Source organism: Suricata suricatta, chromosome 6 (assembly GCF_006229205.1).
Source record: "Suricata suricatta isolate VVHF042 chromosome 6, meerkat_22Aug2017_6uvM2_HiC, whole genome shotgun sequence".
NCBI lineage: Eukaryota > Metazoa > Chordata > Mammalia > Carnivora > Herpestidae > Suricata > Suricata suricatta.
In genome coordinates, this window is record NC_043705.1 from 23,046,479 (window position 1) to 23,067,443 (window position 20,965).

Below are 20,965 nucleotides of genomic sequence, written 5' to 3' on the forward strand. Positions count from 1 at the left end.
GGATGCTGTACTTTGAAGGACAAATAGCATTAACTGACATAAATTCTTTCCTATGAAGCATTAAATTACTTTTTATTATCTTTTTTAGGCATTTATTTTTATGTACTGTACTATCCTTATTCATATACTTCCCTAACTTCCTCCATTAGTGAGATCAGAAACTTTCTTTTTCCTCTATAGATCCCGTGGACTATTAGCACCATGTTCAGGACATAGTATATTAGTAAATATTTATCTGATTAGTGTTAAAGGATTGAGCAAGATGGCTTGTAAATATAAAGAACATCAGTTTTGGGGTGCCTGGGTGGCTCAGTTCATTGGGTATCTGACTCTGGATTTCAGCTCAGGTCATAATCTCACAGTTTGTGGATCAAGCCCCATGTAAAGCTCTTAACTAACAGTGTGAAGCCTGCTCAGGATTCTCTCTCTCCCTCTGCCCCTCCCTTGTGTACACACTCCCTCTGTCTCTTTTTCTCTCAAAATAAAAAAAATAAACTTTAAAAAATGAAATTTGAGAAGTTGTCTTTCAAACTTTGTTTTTAATCTAGATTTTTCATAATTTCCCTACTATATAATAAAAAAACCAAAGTTTACAACTTTAGGTAATTTACTACCAACACAGCAGGGTTAGACCTTTCTGGATAATAATTAAAGGACTGCTTGCTCACTGAGCCCTATTTTCTCACTCATGATTTCCCAGTTGGCTCTCTCCATTCTTTTTTAATGTTGTTTTTGCAGGGGAAGAGGGGAAAGTTTTGTTAAAAAAAATTATTAGACTGACATAGAACTAAAGAAAGAAACAGAAAATTCAACAAAGGTGGAGACTTCAATACTCCATGCTCAATAAACAATGGAACAACTAGACGGAAAATCAGCAAGGATGTAGAAACCTCAATAAGGGTATCAACCAACTTGACCAGAAATCTATATAGTACACTCTGCCCAACAAAAGCTGTTTTTTTCAACTACACATGGAACATTCTCCAGGATACACCACATGCTGGGCCACAAAACAAGGCAATACATTTAAAAGGACTAAAATCATACAATGTCTGTTCTCTGACCTCAATGGAACTAATTTAGAAATCAAGAAAAGGAAATTTAAGAATTCTACAAATATCTGGGGATTTAAAACATAACCCATGAGTCAAAAAAAAGGCAAGAGAAATCTGAATAGATTTTGAAGTGAATGAGAACAAAAACAATATATTAAATTCATGAGCTTTGGGTACAGTAGTGCTTAGAGAACAATTTAGAGCTAAATGCCTATACATGTAAAGAAAAAACACTTCAAATTAATAACCAAAACTTCTACCTTAACAAAAAGAGCAAATGAAATCCAAAGCAAGCAGAATGGAAGCTTTTAAGATTAGGATAAAGAACAATGAAACAAAAGACAGAGAAATGGAGAAAATCCGTGAAAACAAAAGTTGTTTCCTTGCAAAGATTAAGAAAATTTACAAGGATAAGGAATCAGCAAATGTTTTCTATAAAGAGCAAGACAGAAAATATTTTAGGCTTTAAGGACTATAAGGTCTCTATTTCAGTGACACAACTCTGCTGGTGAAGCAGGAAAATAGTCACAGAATATGTAAATGGGTGTGGGTCATGTTCCACTGTAACTTAATTTACAAAAAGCAGGCCTATTCGTTCCATGGGCCACAGCCTGCTTATCTTTGATGCATATGGGCCAAAAATAACTAAAAATAAGGTCAAGCCATGAATGAAGTCTTCTCTGGAATATTAATATTCCCCTTTTAGGAGGGGGGAAAAAAGGAAAAACAAAGATTATAAGAATCAGGAATGAAAAAAAGGCATAACCAATGACTTTATAGAAATTAAAAGGATTATAAGTATATCCTATAAACCATTTTATTCCAACAAATAAATCAGATCACTTAAATGCAAATAATTCCTAGAAAGACAAAAATTATCAAAACCAACTCAGGAAGAAATAGAAAACTGGAATAGATCTGGCATAAGAAACTGAATCAGCAATGTAAAAATTCTCATTTTAAAAAGTCCAGGTCCAGGGAAGGGGGAAAAGTGGCGGTGGTGATGGTGGAGGGCACTGAAGGGGAAGAGCACTGGGTGTTATATGGAAAACAATTTGACAATAAAATATTATGGGGAAAAAAAAAAAAAGTCCAGGTCCAAATGACTTCACAGGTGAATTCTACTAAATATTTGAAGAAAAAAATAATACCAATCTTGCAGAAACTCTTCCAGGAAATAGAGAAGGGAATATGTCCCACCTCATTCTATAAGGCAAGTATTATTCTGATATTAAAGCTAGACAGACATATCACAACAAAACTACAGCCTAATATCCCTCATGAATACAGATTTCCAAAATCCATAACAAAATATTAGCAAATCATATCCAGTAACATATAAAAGGACTATACAACATGACCAAGAGGGATTTTTTTTCTTAAGAATACAAGAGTTGGTTAACATATATGTAATCTATCACATTAACAATTTAAAGAAGAAAAACCAAATGATAATTTCAGTAGGCACAGAAAAAATATTAGACAAAACAAACGCCACATGATTTAATTCACGATTTAAAGGTGGGGAGGGTAAAAAAACTAGAAATAGGAGGAAACTTTCTCTATCTGATGAAGGCCATCTATTAGAATCCTACAGCTAACATCATACTAAATACTCAAAGACTCAACGTTTACCCCTATTATCAGGAAAAAGACAAGGATATCCACTATCAGCACTTCTATGCAACACTAGTGAAGGCTCTAGCCTGTAAAATCAGGCGAGAAAGATTCAATGTAAAATGTAAACGTAAAACTGTCTATTCATCGATGACATGAATCTGTATGTAGAAAAACCTAAGGAATCCAGACACAGAACTACAAGAATTAATAAATGAGTTCAGCAAGGTAAGAGAATATAAGATCAATATACAAAAATCAATTGTACTTCTATATATAAGCATTGAACAATCTGAAAATGAAGTTAAGAAAGTAATTGCACTCACATTTTAAGCATTTGCAATTTTTAAATATCATATATGATCTGATATTGAACGTCTAGGAATACATATAATAGTCTCAGTATTTCATATTTCTGTTTGCATAGATTCCTGAAACTCTCTACTTGCTTTCACAATGACAAGCACAAACATGCAGGTGGAAAAGTGACAGATTCAGAGTACAATGACTGTGGGACATAGTAAAGTATGGCCAAAAATATAAAATAATTTGGGGTTCTATTGGTTAACACAGTTCATTCTAAATACATTCAAGAGCAGGAAGGTAACTCACCTGCACAGCATGATTCAAATCTGATACCAGACACTGACGGAATCTCTCATCACTTCCAATTCCTTGGAGAACAAAGTCAGGCACATAGGATGAGCAGTAGCCGCCCAGCAAGGACCTCCCGAAGTTGGCAATGTTGGGCTGAATAGCACTCACTTCAATTAACTTTGACCTGCAAGAAAAGTCCCAAAAGAAGGCATATATTATTAGTAATAAACATATTTTATCAATAAAAAACTTTTTGGACTCTAGCATTCCATATTTCTAGTACCATCATTTTCTACAAAATATACTCAGAGTAAAATCATTGTTTAGTAAAAACTGGCCTAATGATCAATCAGATCACAAAATATTCCTTTCTATCAAGTAAAGAGGGTAGATGAACAACTATGTAATGAGGTGAGTGTAAAACTTTCATAACAGTCATTAGGAATGCTGTCCTAGGATTGTGTATGTAGTACATTCATAATACAATCAGAAAATGAAAACCATCATGAAAACACAGTAGTTAAATACACCACAAACCCAAAGCTTGGAATATAACATTTCTCAAATACGAATCTCCTCCTTGTATTCTTGACTGAGAGTATACATTCCCTGTTTTCCTTTTAGTCTTGGCCAAATTTATTTCCAATAGCCATTTCCCACCTTCTCCACGATTACCTCTCTCTAGGTGCTGGACTCAGCATATATTTGGGGGCATAGTTCATTCCTGAATGGCTTGAAAACTCCTAAGGAGTAAAGAATCTCCCACACACAAACATACTTGTCTTTAATGTCTTCATTGAGCCTTTCTGGGGTGCCTGGAGGGCTTAGCCTCTAATCTTTCCTATGAGTAAAAGCACATGATAATAAAAGAGAAATCTGTCCAGGACAATGATCTCTTCTTTTATATTAGTTACTACTAACCTTCAGAGACCACCTTAACAAAAGAATGGTACATATTTAGAGAGGGTCTATTACAGGTTAAAACTTCTTACTTACCCAGGAAAAGGTATCTCATCTTCTTCTGCCCAGTCTTCTTGCTCTCCTCCATAGTAACTGCTGACTTGTCTAGTCATATCATGACCTGTATCTTCACTTTCACTATCCCCAAGGGCACTGTCTGAACTTTCATTCCTTGGAATGTCCCAGTCAGTTCCTACAGCAATTTTTCTCTCTGAACTCTCTTTATCCCCATGGGGGACAAGAATGGAGAGTTTATCTCTTTGGTCCTGCTGAGGAAAGCAGGTTTTACATGAATCTTGGTGAACTGTTTCTACACATTTACAAAATTCACTGTTCTGTTTGCTATTTGTTGTACACAATCCTTTTGAAAATTCTAACATACAGCAGTGTTCTTTACTGTCTGTGCTTGTTTTAACTGCAATAATATCATCAATAGTCCTGGTTTCAATTGAGTCATCATTAAAATATTCATCAAATAAGCTCATGCTTTCCAGGTCTGAATGATTCCAATAGGGAAGTTCACAGGGCTCTCCAGAAATCACGTTTGGTATATCAGACTCTCCGGATTGGTCCTTAGTTGTTTGTTTAGTTTCTTGATGCTGCTGATCAACAACAGCCTCTCCTTCTTTCTTCAGTGGTTTGGTGTGGTGCCTGATAATCTGATCTACCACTGCCTGACTCCGGAGTTCAGTATCTGAGTCAGGTGACATAGAATCTCCAATTAAGAAAGTAACCTTTGTCTGGGATGCTTCACAAGAAAATGCAGCAGTCACAAGCTTATCTGGAGGTTTTTTTTCCACAACCATTCCCGTGGATCTCAACACTTTGCCTGTGTGATTACCTGAACCCAGCAATTCCTCGCTATGCCATGTTTCCTCCGCTGGCTCTAAGCCTGATTTTGACAAGGCACATTTGTCTACTGGAGCAGATCCTGTGCAAACAACTGTCTCTAACTTGGTGTCAAGGCAAGTTCTTAATTTATCTCTGAATTGTTTAACATCAACAGCATTTTCTTCTTGGCAGTCTGAGGGAGAATTCATCCGGCACTCATCCGAAATTCCTAGCAGCTCCTGAGAGCTGTTTTGAATATCTTCTCTCTCTTGTTGTGAAACATTCTCTATATTTTGTCCCAGGAGTGGACGACTGCAATATTTACAGCTACAATTAGGAGTCCTTGTTTCTTCTGGGTCTTTAAAGAGCAAACTGCTTTTGTTTCTGTGCATTGTGATAAGCACATACTCGGATTCTTCTATTTCACCTTTCTCTAACGTGGTAGTAATTACAGTCCCTGGCATAACGATGGCTTCATCTTCTCCATTTTCTAAAAGATGGGTTTCTTGAAGTTCAGAGCATCTTATAAAATAAGTAAGAAAATAAAGCAGCCTCTGGACCATGTCTTGTCGTTTGCCAACCACTACAGTCCTTGCTAACCGTACAGGAGAGCCAATAGCGCCATACAAGTCCCCTGAAATAGAAAAATTGGTTAATGGACACATCATCTATTCTTGTAACTAACTAAGCAGGCTATTCTCAATGATCAGGAAGCTACTCTTATTGTATGAGGGCTAGTTCAGGCTTTACTCTTAGTTCTTTCATAGGCGAGTAACTATTCAGGAGGACAGGATGAGATGAATGAATCTCTTTGTTAACCAAAGAGAAAGGTGAACAGAGAGATTTTCTAGAATCCTCTTTAAGCAGCTACTGATTCTGAAACTTCAACTAAAGAGTCAATTGTGACCGTCACATTTACCAAGAATACAGTGTGTGCCAGTCCTCACACAGAGCACTTCAGTGGGGTAGAGAAGCTCTACCTAAGGACTATGTGCAAAAGGATTCTATAGCTGCATCCAAAGCAGAGAAGAGAAAGTGTAACATTGAGTGGGGAGCAAGGAGAAAAGGAAGCAGTGGTCGAATGGAGCAGAACTGGAATAGTCACAATACATGTCTAACCTTTCTGATTTAAATCACATCTGTGAACAACAACTACTGTTGGCCTACTGAGAACCCCGAGTTAGCTCCCTAATTTTTAAAAGCCCAGTTCCCCTTCCATTCCCTAAAGGGTTGAGTACTCAGTAAAGACCAAAAGGACCAGAAGAATGACATCTACCTATCTTAAGAGGAAAAGAAAGGGCAACACACCTAGGCATGTGGTTCATTTTCACTTTTATATCCACACAAGACATAAATAGCCTTTACATAAAAAAGGGGAGGAGGTGAACCTAAGAGTCATCAATGTAATTTCTGTATTTATGCTAGAGCTCAAATTAGAGGAAGAAACAGGTGCCAAAGTATACTTCAAAATGGAGAATGCAGCCATTAATTTAAATTTAATTCAATTTTAGCAAGTTGTCTGTATATACACTTCATAATCTAACTTCTACGCTTTTTATAGGAACAAACATAAACAGGTCTCAGATAAAAGTATGCTATAAACAATATAATGACATTTCTTCCCCTTTCGTACTGGCTTTAATACCAGCAAGCTACTGTTCAAAACTACTCCAAAGTTTCCCACAAATTACCAACTGCTTTGGCATGGCAAGTGAGACTTTCATGACTGGTTTCACTTTTTCAGGTTTGTCTTTATAGTTACCTTTTACATCATTATTCACACAAAGTCCCACATAAACCAGAACGCAGAATCTATTCAGCACTTTTAATACAAAGACCCCTTTCCTCGTGCTAAGGACTTGCCCTTTCCGCTGTACCTCTGCCGCTCCAAACTTCCCACCCAAGCACCCTCTCTGGGGCAAAAGTAAACTTCCCTAACTGAACTCTCACCGAACTTCTCAATTCTCTTAGAGTTCCTCTTTGAATTATCCTCATATTTTTTTTAGGATAATTCCTCGTTGTTGTTGTTAATATTATTCTCATATTTATTACTTCAGTAATAAACTGTCCACTTCTTGATGCCAAGAACTACATTTCACCTTTATACCCTCCAATATTCTTTGCACAGGGCAAAGAATATATTTTTATATATATTATGTACCCAATAAATGATTGTAGAATTGAAAATAAATTTAATATGTCCAAATAAAAAAATACCGCTGAATACTTGATTTGAAAAAAAGTTAATATCCATACAATGGAATATTACCTAGCATAACAAAGGGATTGACTAGTAATATATACAACATAGGTGAATCTCAAAATAATTATGTTGAATGAAAAAAGACATAAAAAAACATACTGTATGATCCCATTTATATCTAGAAATTGCAAACTAATCTATGGTGACAGAAAGCAGACCAGTAGCTGCCTGGGTATGGAAAAGAAGCTGACTGCGGAGAGTAGGTAGGAAGAGGAGGGAGGGATTACAAAAGGGCATGAGGAAACTTTTGGTGATGGTTTCAGAGGCATTCATATTCTGACATATACATCAAAAACTTACAAAACTGTATATTTTATATACGTGTTTGCTATATGTCAATCATTCTTCGATTAAGTAGACAAAAGTAAAGGAGGGAGGGAAAGAGTGAAGGAAGAGAAAGGAAGGGAGGTTACAGGAAGAAGTTACATGACCACCTGCCTAGACGGCAAGCTTACTCATCAACACAAACTAAGGGAAGTTTCTATCAAGTCATCAGAATATTCTCATTGGACTCCTGCCCCATGCCCTAATAGCAACAGAGTAAGAGCTGCCATGTTTACCTGAAACTGTTCTAAGCACTTTATACGTATTATTTTATTTAATTTCCACAACTTCATGAAGTATATACTATCTTTTATTATTATGATCCCCAATTTGTAAATAGACTATAATCCAAATGTGGTCTGCCTAACTCACACCCTGTACTTTTAATTTTTTTTTAAATAACTATATTAATACAGTGGTACTTTAAGAGCTAATCTTAATGTTTTTGTTTTTGTCTCAAGGATTTAGTTTTTTTTCCATTAATTTATTAAGTTCTCGTTTTTTTTTAATGTTTTATTTATTTTTGATACAGACAGAGACAGAGCATGAGAGGGGGGGGTGCAGAGAGAGAAGGAGACACACAGAACCAGAAGCAAGCTCCAGGCTCTAAGCTAGCTGCCAGCACAGAGCCCAACGCGGGGCTCGAACTCACAAATGTGAGATCTGACCTGAGCCGAAGTTGGAGGCTTAACCGACTGAGCCACCCAGGTGCCCCTTAATTTTTTTTTTAATGTTTATTCATTTTTGAGAGACAGATCCACTAAGTCGGGGAGAAGCAGAAAGAGAGGGAGACACAGAATACAAAGTAGGCTCCAGGCTCTGAACTGTCAGCACAGGGACTGACACAGGGCTCATACTCACAGACGGTGAAATCATGACCTCAGCCAAAGTCAGAGGCTTAACCAACTGAGCCACCCAGGTGTCCTCACAGCCTGTATTTTTAAGCACCATGCTACAATGCCTCCCTAGTGACTGTCAACACATCTATTTTCTCTCTCTCTCCTCAGTTACCATTTACTTAGTGGGGCCTGGCATTAGGGGAAACATTTTGCAAAATTACTCACAAATAAAAGTGGAAAACAAGAACCTCAAGGACTGCCTCTCAGTTAACCAGATTTAGTCTAGCTGTCACAGACGACTGTGATTCATGCTTCCCAGGCAGAGTATGCAATGTAAAACATCCAGAAGACCCTGAAGTTACTAGTAAGCCAGTCTCCAGCCTACTTCTCTTGCTCCCACTGCAGTTCTCTATCCCTAAGGAAGCAATACCACTTAATATAGGGGTAAGACATGAGAGGATAAATAAAGAAGTGCTTTAGAATGGAGGAAGTAAAAGAGAATATTTTACTTATTTTTGGTTTTGCTATAAAGTAATTCTAGACAGTTACACAAAAGTCTAAGTGTTATGCATAGTGTAAGGATTTTCATACATACCTAGTTGTGCCCAAAGTGGGTTATATGGATGAGTCTTTGCCAACATGTCCACACTCTGAGAGGAATGTTTTTCTAAAAATATTTTTATAGGTGGTTGTCCATTTGGCATGACTGTTGGAACCCAGGCAAGATGATTGGTCAGAACTGCAGTAATGAGTGCTGGCAAGAATCTGAAAACAAAACACAGTTATATTCCAAATTGCCTTCATTAGACCTAAAGTAAATGCAGCAATAGAATAAAGCAAAAAGAGTATATATTCTCATGTAGCCTAAGGGCATAAAAAAGGAGAGGAAAGAAGAAAAGAGAGCATATCACCTGGATGAAAATAAATATTAATAAGGTTTTGGGTTGGGTAAGGGTTAAAAAAAATCCCTGAAATAAAAGCAATATTCACACAGGGATATTTCTGATCATAATTAAAAATTTAAAATTCTACTTTATTTGAGAAACTAGTTTCTTTTCAGTGTTTCATCGGCAAAATTAATCAATCAACCAAGTCTATACATTTCCTTATTACCGAATGGGAAAATGAAGGAAAATATTAAGCAAAACTTTGTCTACCATCTAAAGGAATAAAACATCTAAATTACTCATCTGGATTCTAGAAATCTGATAAATGGTTAGAAAAAAGGAGTATGATAAAATATCACACTAAATATGTGTCACTGGAATCCTGGCACTTACTTTGTTTGTTTTATGTTTTGTTTTTGTTTGACTATTTTTATTTACTTTCTATAGAATGAAACTGTAAGTGGATACAATTCACAAAAAAATGGGAAGCCTCAGAGAGTTCTGTAAGTTGTCAGGAACTTTAACATATAAAGATCTTTTTACAATTTATTCATAATGTTCTGTGGACTTTTTCCACATCCTGTCTTTTTTTAATTTTTAAAAAATGTTTATTTTGCAGAGAGAGAGAGAGAGAGAGAGAGCGAGCGAGCATGAGTGGGGGAGGGGCAGATAGAGAGGGAGACAGAGGATCTGAAGCAGGCTCCTTGGTGAGAGCAGAGAGCCCCATGTGAGGTTCAAACTCACAAACTGTGATATCATAACCCGAGCCAAAGTCGGACGCTTAATCAACAGAGCCACCCAGGCACCCTCATATCCTATCTCTTAATTATCTTTTGGAATTGTTTGGTTATTAATGATATGAAATAATTCCAAAAATAAGTTAATTATTGCACTTTTGTAATTGAGTTTGATCACAATCTAGATAATGATGTTATAGTAAATAATAGCTAAGATAGATACATAAAAAGAGAGAAAGCCATACTGATTTTTGGAAGCATTTTCCATTAGAAATGTGAACTCCTTCATGAAACGATGGCAAAGCTGGTTCTTTTCTGGAGTCCCCGACATCATTGTAAGCCAAACAGGCTCTCCAATTCGTGGCATTGTATAAAGGTTACAGATTGTTGTTCTAAAGAGAGAAAAATACATTATGAAATTCATAGTTCCCAGAATTATATAACTCCTTTTTCTCAATTTTTTAATGTTTTTTATTTATTTTTGAGAGAGAGAGAGAGAGAGAGACAGCGCGAGCAGGGGAGGGTCAGAGAGAGGGAGATACAGAATCCGAAGCAGGCTCCAGGCTCTGAGCTGTCAGCACAGAGCTCAACATGGGGCTTGAACCGACAGGCTCTGAGCTGTCAGCACAGAGCTCAACATGGGGCTTGAACCGACAAACCACGAGATCAAGACCTGAGACCAAAGCCAAACGCTCAACCAACTGAGCCACCCAGGCGCCCCCCAGAATTATATTAACTCTTAAAGTTTATGTTGTCAGGCTGGGCCTCACAGATAGATTATCAAAGCTTTCAAGAAGACAAAATCAATCAAGTCATTCCTTGTCACCAGCACAGTAACACAAGCATGTTCTGCTTATGAACACAATATATATTGGTTCTGATGCTGGCTTTGCCCCTGAAGACTGGGTTAATTACGTTCCTACTTTAAGTATCAGTTTCCTCCAGCTGTAAAAATGAAAGTATAGGACGAGATAATTTCTAAAGCCCTACCAGTTCTATGCTTCTAAGGTATATGCCATACTTAAATATAATGCAAATAATCAACAAACTAGAAGAGAAAAATATCCTGAATTGGGTAATAGCTTACCCATATACCCACTCAAAACAATAGTGTATTGGAATCATTTTGTTGCCTATGCTGAGATTCGTTAGTAAAGCTCTGAAAGACGATGACAATGTATCTGCATTCTGTATTTTATGACTCAATCTTTTGAAGTTTTTCCTTGAATCAACACAAGAGAGTATTATTGCACAATTATGATGATGCTTTTCTGGTTGTTCCTTGCATTTACTTAGACAACAGCTAGACCCATGACTTGCACTCTCTCCTTAAGGCTTCCAAGATACCTTTAAGATACTAATCATTTTCCTTCCACATTAATATCTATTCAGCCAAGTTCTATACACTCAGTAGATTAAGCAACTCCTATAAAGTTGAGGCTTAAAAAACTAGTTGACCTTTTGGAAAATACTGAACTGTGTCCTACTTTCTACTCTCAGAACAGTGCTATGTGACAGAACTTTTCAGAGATGACAATGTTCTGAATCTGTGCTGTCCAAGATGGCACCTACTAGCCATATATGGTAACTTAACACTTAAAATGTGATATGACTGAGAAATTGATTTTAATTTTAATTTTATTTAAATTAAGAATCAAAAAATCTTAACTTAAGTATCCACATGTGGCTAATGGCCACGAAATTAGAAAGTACACCTGTAGAAAGTTATCTGAGATCATCACAGGTTTAATATCTACTTCAGTGTAATTCGTAAAAAAATTTTTTTATTGTTTATTTTTGAGAAATAAAGAGAGACAGAGTGTAAACGGAGGAGGGGCAGAGAGAGGAGACATAGAACTCAAAGCAGGTTCCAGGTTCCACGCTGTCAGCACAGATTCTGACATGGGGTTCAAATTCATTAACTGTGGGATCATGATGTGAGCCGAAGTCAGATGTTTAACCAACTGAGCCACCCAACACCCCCAAACATAATTATCTAACACCTAGAATCTAAAAAAAGGAAAAGATTTATCTTGCCTGTCCAAGTTTTAATGAATCTTAATCCAGCGTGAACACAATATATTGCAATGGATAAAAGTAACAAACACAGGTCACACTGAGTTCTTGATAGGGTATAATACCATGGCTAAGAACTTTAAAATAAAGGAAAAGAATTAAAGGCACTTTACAGAGAAAAATATGACTCAAATATAAACTAGGAATGCCTGAAAATGTGCATTTTTAAAGCTTTTAAGGATGTCCAGATAAGATGGAAAAGTGAGCACCAAGTTTAGCCCTTTCAGTTCTGAGGTCCTATACTAACACCCATTTAGGATTTTAAAACAGATTTTAAAAAATCTTTTTAAATATTTATTTTTGAGACAGAGACAAGACTGTAAGCAGGGGAGGGGCAGAGAAACACAGACACAGTATCTGAAACAGCCTCCAGATTCTGAGCTGTCAGCACAAGCCTGACGTGGGGCTCAAACTCACAGACTGCAAGATCATGACCTGAGTTGAAGTCAGACACTTAACCAAGTGAGCCACCCAGGTGCCCTGACAGATAAATCACTATAACAAATAAAAATGGGGAGTAATCTGATTTAAAAAAATTTTTTTAACATTTTTTAAATATTTATTTTTGAGAGAGAAAGAGAGACAGCGCAGAGGAGGGGAGGGGCAGAGAGAGGGGAATACACGAATCGAAGCCAGCTCCAGCCTCTGAGCTGTCACAGCACAGAGCCCCATGCAGGGTGTGAACCCATGAACCATGAGATCATGACCTGAGCCGAAGTCGGATGCTCAACTGACTGAGCCACCCAGGCACCCCATTCTAACTTAAAATTTAAATTACATATTTAAGTGGCATGTGGGTAGCTCATTCGGTTGAGTGTCCAACTTCGGCTCATGGTTCATGGGTTTACACCCCACATCAGGCTCTGTCCTGACAGCTTGCTCAGAGCCTGGAGCTTACTTCGGATTCTGTATCTCCTTCTCTCTCTCCCCCTACCCGTTCGTGCTCTCTCTCTGTCTCTCAATAATAAATGTAAAAAAATTTTTTAATTACACATTTAATATAAAACTCTAGAACACAACACATAGAGATGAATGTTAAGTGAAGTGGTAAGTAGATGATGTGAGTTACAGTGCTCACTGTACAGAGCTAATCTGCTACACTGAAACCAGAAGAGGCTCGAGACTCACAAGTGCCTGGTAAAGTTAGGGCAGGAGTTATATAGGACTGTAAACAGGGAAACTAATTCAAGGTCCATAAATGGCCGATGACCTCTTTCTGCACCCTATTTTCCCACTGAATGACTAGAGACAGAAGAACAGATGTAGCAACTGACTAGCCCAGAGAAATACCAGTGCTCAAAGCCTTACTGATATTTAAAGACTTTGTAGTATATAAAGAGACATACAATAAATCTTGGGATATTAAAATTTCATGGGATGAAAGGACAGTAATTAGGAGAAAAAAGTCTTAAACACGCTCCTTCAGGAAGTGATAATAGAAACAGGCTGAAAAACACCACCCTAAAGTGAAGCTCTCCAGTTCTGTGCCTAATTATGTATAAAACTCCCAACCTGTATTGTTAGTGCTTCACTCTCAGCTATGGAAGGGCAACCCAAATCCTGATGTAGAGAGAAAGCCTCCAAGAAGAGAGGGACACAAACAGAAACACACACACACACACACACACACACACACACACACACAATGACTCTAGAGGAAATAGAAAATAATACATTTGGAATAAGGGATACATGAAAAAGACATAAAGGATTAATTCAGGAATGCTAGTTACTAACAAAAAGAATTCGGGGCGCCTGGGTGGCTCAGTCGGTTAAAGCATCTGACTTCGGCTCAGGTCATGACCTCACGATTCATGGGTTCGAGTACCGTGTTGGGCTCTGTGCTGACAGCTCAGAGCCTGGAACTTGCTTCTGATTCTGTGTCTCCCTCTCTCTCTGCCCCTCCCCCATTCATGCTCTGTCTCTCTCTGTCTACAATATAAATAAACTATATAAAAAAAAGAAGATAATAATATTTTTTAAAAAAGAATTAAGAGAGAAGACGAAGGAAAATGAATAACCAAAGAAAGTAAAAAATTTACCAGAACTGAAACTTTTACCAAAACTCAAGCTAGTGCTAGAGCAACCCTGAAGCTAGACCAACGGGCAGGTATAAACTCATGGCAAGAAATAGAAATGCTCCAAAACTGATAAGTCATGAAATAGCAACATTAAATATACTGTTTAATAATGTGGAGGTAAATAAGAGATATGGGTAAGAGTTAAACAATATTCTTGGGAAGTAAGAATGGATGATAGAGATAGGATACAGTTCATTTCTTTTGCATTATTAGATTCCTCAGCATATTTTGTCTCTTTAACCATGTGAATGTACTTTGTGATTAAAATAAACACTGTATAAATGAATGAATGAGCCAATCTATTCATTTTCCATGAGTTTCTTAAGCATGTTAGGGATTACTACAAGTCCATGTGTCATGGGCGAGAGCCAGATCACTAACATTGGTACGGTGGTCCACTGAGGACATTAGCTTTAATGTTTTGGTGTTAAGGCTATGTACTATGACCTCAAAGTGTATCAAATGCAAACAAAGCAAGGAAATTAATTATGCAATGGTGCCTCTCATTATACACAACTCTACATTGTCATTAACAACATAGAAGTAATAGTGCTTTCTTCTCCCTTAATGGTTATGCCCTAATTTTCAGTGGGAGGAAAGGTAAGAATTTTTAGTCACCTAACCCCTTATTTTTCCTGACTGTCCCTAAAGAATGGAAGACTCCTTTATGTAGAAGTAAACTGTGGGCCTGATTTAGTCTTCTTTGATATGCAGTCTAAGTGAGAATCCAAGAACCTCATCTTTGCCAGATAGCACTACTAACTACTAACTAAACATGCTTCCTGTTTGTCTAGGTTTCATGGCTTCTGCATTCATGTGAATCATTTCCTTCCTCTTCTCAACTACCCCAAATTCATTAATCATCTGGTCTCAAGTAATCACAGACTTTAAAAATTATCTAACTGCTAATTTTTAATAATCAATTTAAGAATTAAGACATATTCTCATTATTTGCAGTAATGTTTTATAAAGCTGATGCAAACAATGAATTAGTGAACACTGAATCACTGTACCTAGGGAAAATACAGTCAGGTTCCTATGAGTTTCTCATCACCACATTTTTGTCAACCCTTCAATACATAAACTTGTTTAATATGAGTTTCTGTTTAAATATACCATATTTAATATACTACTGATTCATTAACACCAAAATCACAGCCCATAGCACCATAACTCATGAATTCATGAAGGTTAGATGTATTTTCTTTGTAAGACACATCACCACTTTCTTACACTTAGGAACATTAGATAGCATTTCAGCAGTATACTCGAGGGTGACTTTTTAAAATATTTTTTAATTTATTTTTTTACATAGTTTATTCATTTTTGAGACAGAGAGAGACAGAGTATGAATGGGGTAGGGGCAGAGAAAGGGAGACACAAAACCTGAAACAGGTTCCAGACTCTGAGAGAGATAAGATACAGTTCATTTCTTATTTAATATTTTAAACATTTATTTATTTTTGAGAGACAGAGTAAGAGCAGGGGAGAGGCAGTTAGAGAGGGAGACACTGAATCTGAAGTAGGTTCCAGGCTCTGAGGTGTCAGCAGAGAGCCTGACACGGGGCTCAAACCCACAAATCGTGAGATCATGACCTGAGACGAAGTCAGACGTTTAATCGACTGAGCCCCCAGACGCCCCAAAGGTGATTTTTAATAGCAAAATCACTAACAAAAAGCGCACATACTCACACACACACACATACACACACACACACACACACACACACACACACACACACAAAGTGCCACTAAATAAATGCAAAGAGGATACTTATTTACAGAATCAGAGATGAAACAAGAAGGCAGAGTAACACCTTATTCAACCTCAGGTAGGAATCAGGCTACTCAAATTATTCACTGTTCTGCACGTGTTACAAATGATCATTAAAACACTGGGAGTATATTTGGAGGTCATAAATTTCAGCAAGTAGGTGAATTCACAAATACACAATCTATATGTAACAAGGATTAAATGTATATATTAAATTACTTCAAATGATAGAACCCTTAAAAAAACTATGAGTTTATAAAGTATTTTTAAGATTTTGTAGAATGCGTAACTGACTTACATAGACTTTCATATTTGTATAGTGACTTAAGTAAAATAATCAAACTAACACAAAAGGAATGGTATACAATCATGACCTACATCTTTAATGATTTTATAACTCATACATATTGTAAATTCTGGGCAATATTAAAATTTTACAATGCCAGTTTCCTCAGACCTAAAATAGGGACTCTTTTAGCCTTTTTCCACAAAGCTTGTGACTGCAGAGAAAAAACTGAATTCAATAATGTAAGAAATATAAGTTTTGGTTGCAAGGGCAAAGATTCACTGCCTTGTGATAGTTAAAAGTGAAACTCAGAAAGAATATTACAGGATTGTTTTAGGCAAATAAGCAAAAGGATTGTTCAAACATATATATATTTTTAGTAATTCCAGTCTAAAGTCAATGGAACAACTCGAAAATCATTATAGCACCTTTCTTTTACAATAAAGGTACAGTATCTGCTTCAGGAAAAGCAGAACTCTTAAGAATCCCTGGGTGAACTTTCAAGCAAATTACAGATTAAATTTAGAAACTGAGAAGATTAGGGGCACCTGGGTTTTTAATATAATTTAAGTTCCAAACAAAATCAATTTGACTTTTAACTAAATCAATTGGTTTTTATTTCAATTCAGTGTGTTCTTATATAAAAACGGATTAAAAAATATCTGAACTTCCAAATGCAGCTGACATACAGAGCTTGGAAGTCATGACTTTAAACCTCACAGAAAAAGGCTGAAAAAACTGAAAATCCATGACTTTTCTTAGCTAAATCACAGAATTGAGGTCAGAGGTAATTCACTACCCTGAAAACGAAACAAACAGGTAAATACAAAGAATCACAGTTGATATCACCTACCTGAAGCAGAGGCCTCTAGGGCCAATATCTGTAGGAATACTTAAACAGTAATTGACTAATGGTTGGCACAATGAATATAAGCTACCAGTGAGTGATTTAAAAAAAAAAAAACAAAAACTTGATGGATACCGGTCTTAGGAAGACTGCCATACTTTCATGGAGTACCATCAGATTGCCATGATGAAGATTAAAGAAACATCCTTTTTGTGTTGAGGAAACAATTTTTAAGCGCCCTCAGGTCATTCTCCAAAATAAACATCTGCTCTCTGAGACTCCAAGTTCACCTATACCAGAGCCTTAACTGACCTAAGAAAAGGGCATTTGGACAACACCTACCCTACTGGCATTCCTCACTCATCTGTGGAGAAAAATAAAGGCTAAGAAACACTATTGAAGGTCAAAACCCAGGAACTCAAGCTCACCAAAAAGAACTAAGATTAAATCACAAGATTATAGAATACTTCCTCCTCCATTCCCAACACCTAACCACCATCGTATATCAACAAAAAAATTGCTAAAAGACAGTCTGAAGAGACAAAGAATGCATGAGAATCAAATTGAGATCTAAGACATAGGTTTTGTTCTAATCAGATAGTTAATATGTTAACATATATATAAATAGTAGAAATATCAGCTCCACTATAATTTTCACTTGTGCAAATTATTTCCTTTTAAGAAAGAACAGAGGTTGAAATTTATTTCTCTAATTTGTTTTTCTCTACACATTCCCTAACCACTAAATTTAATGAACAAAAATGGAAGATATTTTAATGCCTTTTATCCTAAAAATTATAGTAAATAAAAGATGAATGTCTAGAAAATCCTTCTCAGTAGTTGAGATCAGTGAATGATAACTACATAACAGCCATAAATTTAAATAAATTAAAAACATGATAAAATATTCCATATTGGCTATTTTTACTATGCAATTTCTACTTAATGGTCATCTGTAATTTAATTTCAAAAATTACACACAACACTGTTGAGGCAATGAAGTCTCTCATTTTGAGAAAGGCTAAAAAAATAAAAAGACATGACTTACGTCCATGTGGTTTACTTCAACACAGTATGAGAAAAATGAAGAATAAGAAAGAAGTAAAGGTAAAAACAAACATGAGTTTCCTCTTACTGTCAAATTTACTAAATACACCAATCCTTTAAGAAAAGATATGTGTGTATGTGACGTGCCCACAGTTTACCACAGCAATCCTGAAACAGCACAAACTATAACAGGTTCTCAGTTCAAAATGTGATAGTCCATTTAATCCAACAATCCAGGAGACGCCTGCCCCAATATGGACCATTCAGTCATCAATGAACAAATATGAAGCCAGTTTTTCTTAAAATGAGAGACATAAACTACTAGTGATGATAATAACTACTGGTGATACACTTAATCAGTCTCTAGGAGCCCAAGAGGGAGCATAAAGCATATTCCTGCTACAACATGGATCTCCTCTGATCACCTTTGCTGTGTGTAATTCCCACTGAGGAATCCCAAATGTGCCTGAATCCCTAGCCCATTTGATATTTAATAACATTAAAATCCAGTGGCCTACTGATTTATATACCCTCATTCAGCAACAGGACAAGGAAATTTTAAAAATTAAATTTTATCAGAATAAGCTAAAATAAATAAGTAAATCTTGTGTACACTACTAGAAAACTCTAAATTGTGAAAAGCTGGAGAATATATACCTGAATTCATTTAGGGCATCAACTATTCGATTATATGCCAAACTCCTCTGACTGGCATCAGCTGATCTCCGGCTCATTTTCATAGCCTTGAAAGTAATGAAATAGTTAATTCTTACTCTGATCACAAAGAAGAAAAATAAAAGTGAAACATAAAGTCACTTATTTCCACAACACTCTAACATCACCCTTATCTAGAAGGAGGTACAGAAGGCACAAATATTTACAGTGGCTTTATTGTACCCTTGATCATTAACAAAAAATTTTTAATGTTAAATCTCTTACTTTAACTGTCAAATGACAGAATGTCAATACAAAGGAGAAAATGATATTGACAGTTTCTGGATTAGATAAAACTATTTTTCTTTTATAACAAACAGAACAAGATACAATGATAACTCAGTAACAACAGCTCATGGCTTCCTCTTATATTTTACAGATAATGGCTTGTTAAAAAACCTTTTATAAAACCTAGAACATCAAGATTCTGTTGAAAGGTATCATAGATTATTAGTAATATTTGCTTTCCTAAAACATAAGTAGCCAAGGTGGAGAGGCCTTCCTTTAGTTATACAAAAAGGGGATCAAAATTAGGATACGGATGTCCAAAATAACCTTGTAATTTTTTAGGCTTTTTCCAAGGGAATGCACTTCTGCATCACTTGTATAATTAAAAGTCAATTTAAAAAATTTTAAACATCTGTTAAAGAGGTCAGACTACTTTCAGGTCAGAAATCATGTTCATGTATGTATATCCAAAAACTAAGTAAACTTACTTTATGTTTTTACAAACTGCTGAGATTCCCAATTTATAAAAAAGTGAACAATCTTTACCTAAAACTGAACACTATTCTTAACTTTACCAGCAGTAAAATATTAAGATTACATTACAGATCTCAAAAGGTAGCACAGGCTTCAAAATAATTCTCAAGGTGCCCAGAGAAGAAACCTTACATAAGGTATTCATTCATTAAGCTTTACCGTTAAGCTATAAGAAATAAGATGTTAAACTTGAACAAATATCCAAACAACTATAAGTACTGCAATGTATACTTTTAGGTTATAAAATGGTCAGAGCATTAAAACATTTAAAAAGTAATCTTAATGAGTTTCTATATTGACTGAACATATCAAGTTTTATATAAAACTTCACAATCCTCCCAGTAACTCAAAATGTCAGTTCAGCTACAGCTAAATATTATGTGTATGAACTTTGGCAACAACATACTAAAAAAGGGACAGCAGCCAAGTGAAGAAAATGCCACCAACTAACTTCTGAAAAAGTAAGTGAAAAGGGCCTTTACTTGTCTCTTCAGTAAAAGCGTACTGCTAATGATCTCTTTGTCCTTTGACAGACTTACTGTACTCTCCAGAGGCAGATGAGCCTCAGTCACTACTAAGTTACTGAAATGTATCCTCTGCTTTCTAGACCATTCTTACTGGTCTTCCCCTCTCCAGTCTCTTACTCTACTCTCTTTTTAAAAAACATACTGCTAAATTAATCTTCCTAAAGCACAATTTGGAGATAGGTTTAACAACAAAGTCAAAACTTCTGGCAAACATTCTTTGAGATGTGGTTTCTATTAATTCTGCCACATGCTACTCCTCTTTGTATCTTTTCCCTTCCACAGACTCTCAAAGGGATTAAGAATTTAGTTATATCCACTGATTCATTAGTTTAACTTCCTGGGAATCTCTTCTAAAAATTCACCAAGATGTTAACTACAGTGTAGCTATATTGTGAAAAAGAAGAAATAACCTAATAGAAATATTGTTACTTAACTTAAGGAAATCCACTAAAATATATTTAAGAATGATTTACAATGACATGATATTGGATATGATATAATGATGAGTTTTTATTTTTAAAAAACTTTTTTAACGTTTATTATTTTGAGAGAGTGAGCGTGCATGCACATGCGCAAGCAGGGGAAGGGCACAGAGAGCAGGAGAGACAGAATCTAAAGCAGGCTCCACACTGTCAGTGCAGAGCCCAACTCATGATCTCATGAACCTGTGAGATCATGACCTGAGCCAAAATCAAGAGTCAGACATTCAAACCCCTGAGCCACTCACTACAAAGATGAGGT

At 36.1% G+C, this 20,965-nt stretch overlaps 1 protein-coding gene across 3 annotated transcripts in view; it reads right to left on the reverse strand.

The window, feature by feature from the left end:
* Window positions 1-20,965, reverse strand: part of FNIP1 (folliculin interacting protein 1) — a 143,887-nt gene that overhangs the window by 17,486 nt on the left and 105,436 nt on the right. For all 3 annotated transcript variants that reach the window (XM_029941866.1, XM_029941864.1, XM_029941863.1), the window contains exons 10-14: window positions 18,879-18,964; window positions 10,356-10,502; window positions 9,082-9,251; window positions 4,266-5,694; window positions 3,285-3,453 (exon numbers count right to left, since the gene is read on the reverse strand). In XM_029941866.1, coding sequence (XP_029797726.1) covers window positions 3,285-3,453; window positions 4,266-5,694; window positions 9,082-9,251; window positions 10,356-10,502; window positions 18,879-18,964 — 2,001 coding nt within the window. The remainder of the gene's footprint in view (window positions 1-3,284; window positions 3,454-4,265; window positions 5,695-9,081; window positions 9,252-10,355; window positions 10,503-18,878; window positions 18,965-20,965) is intronic.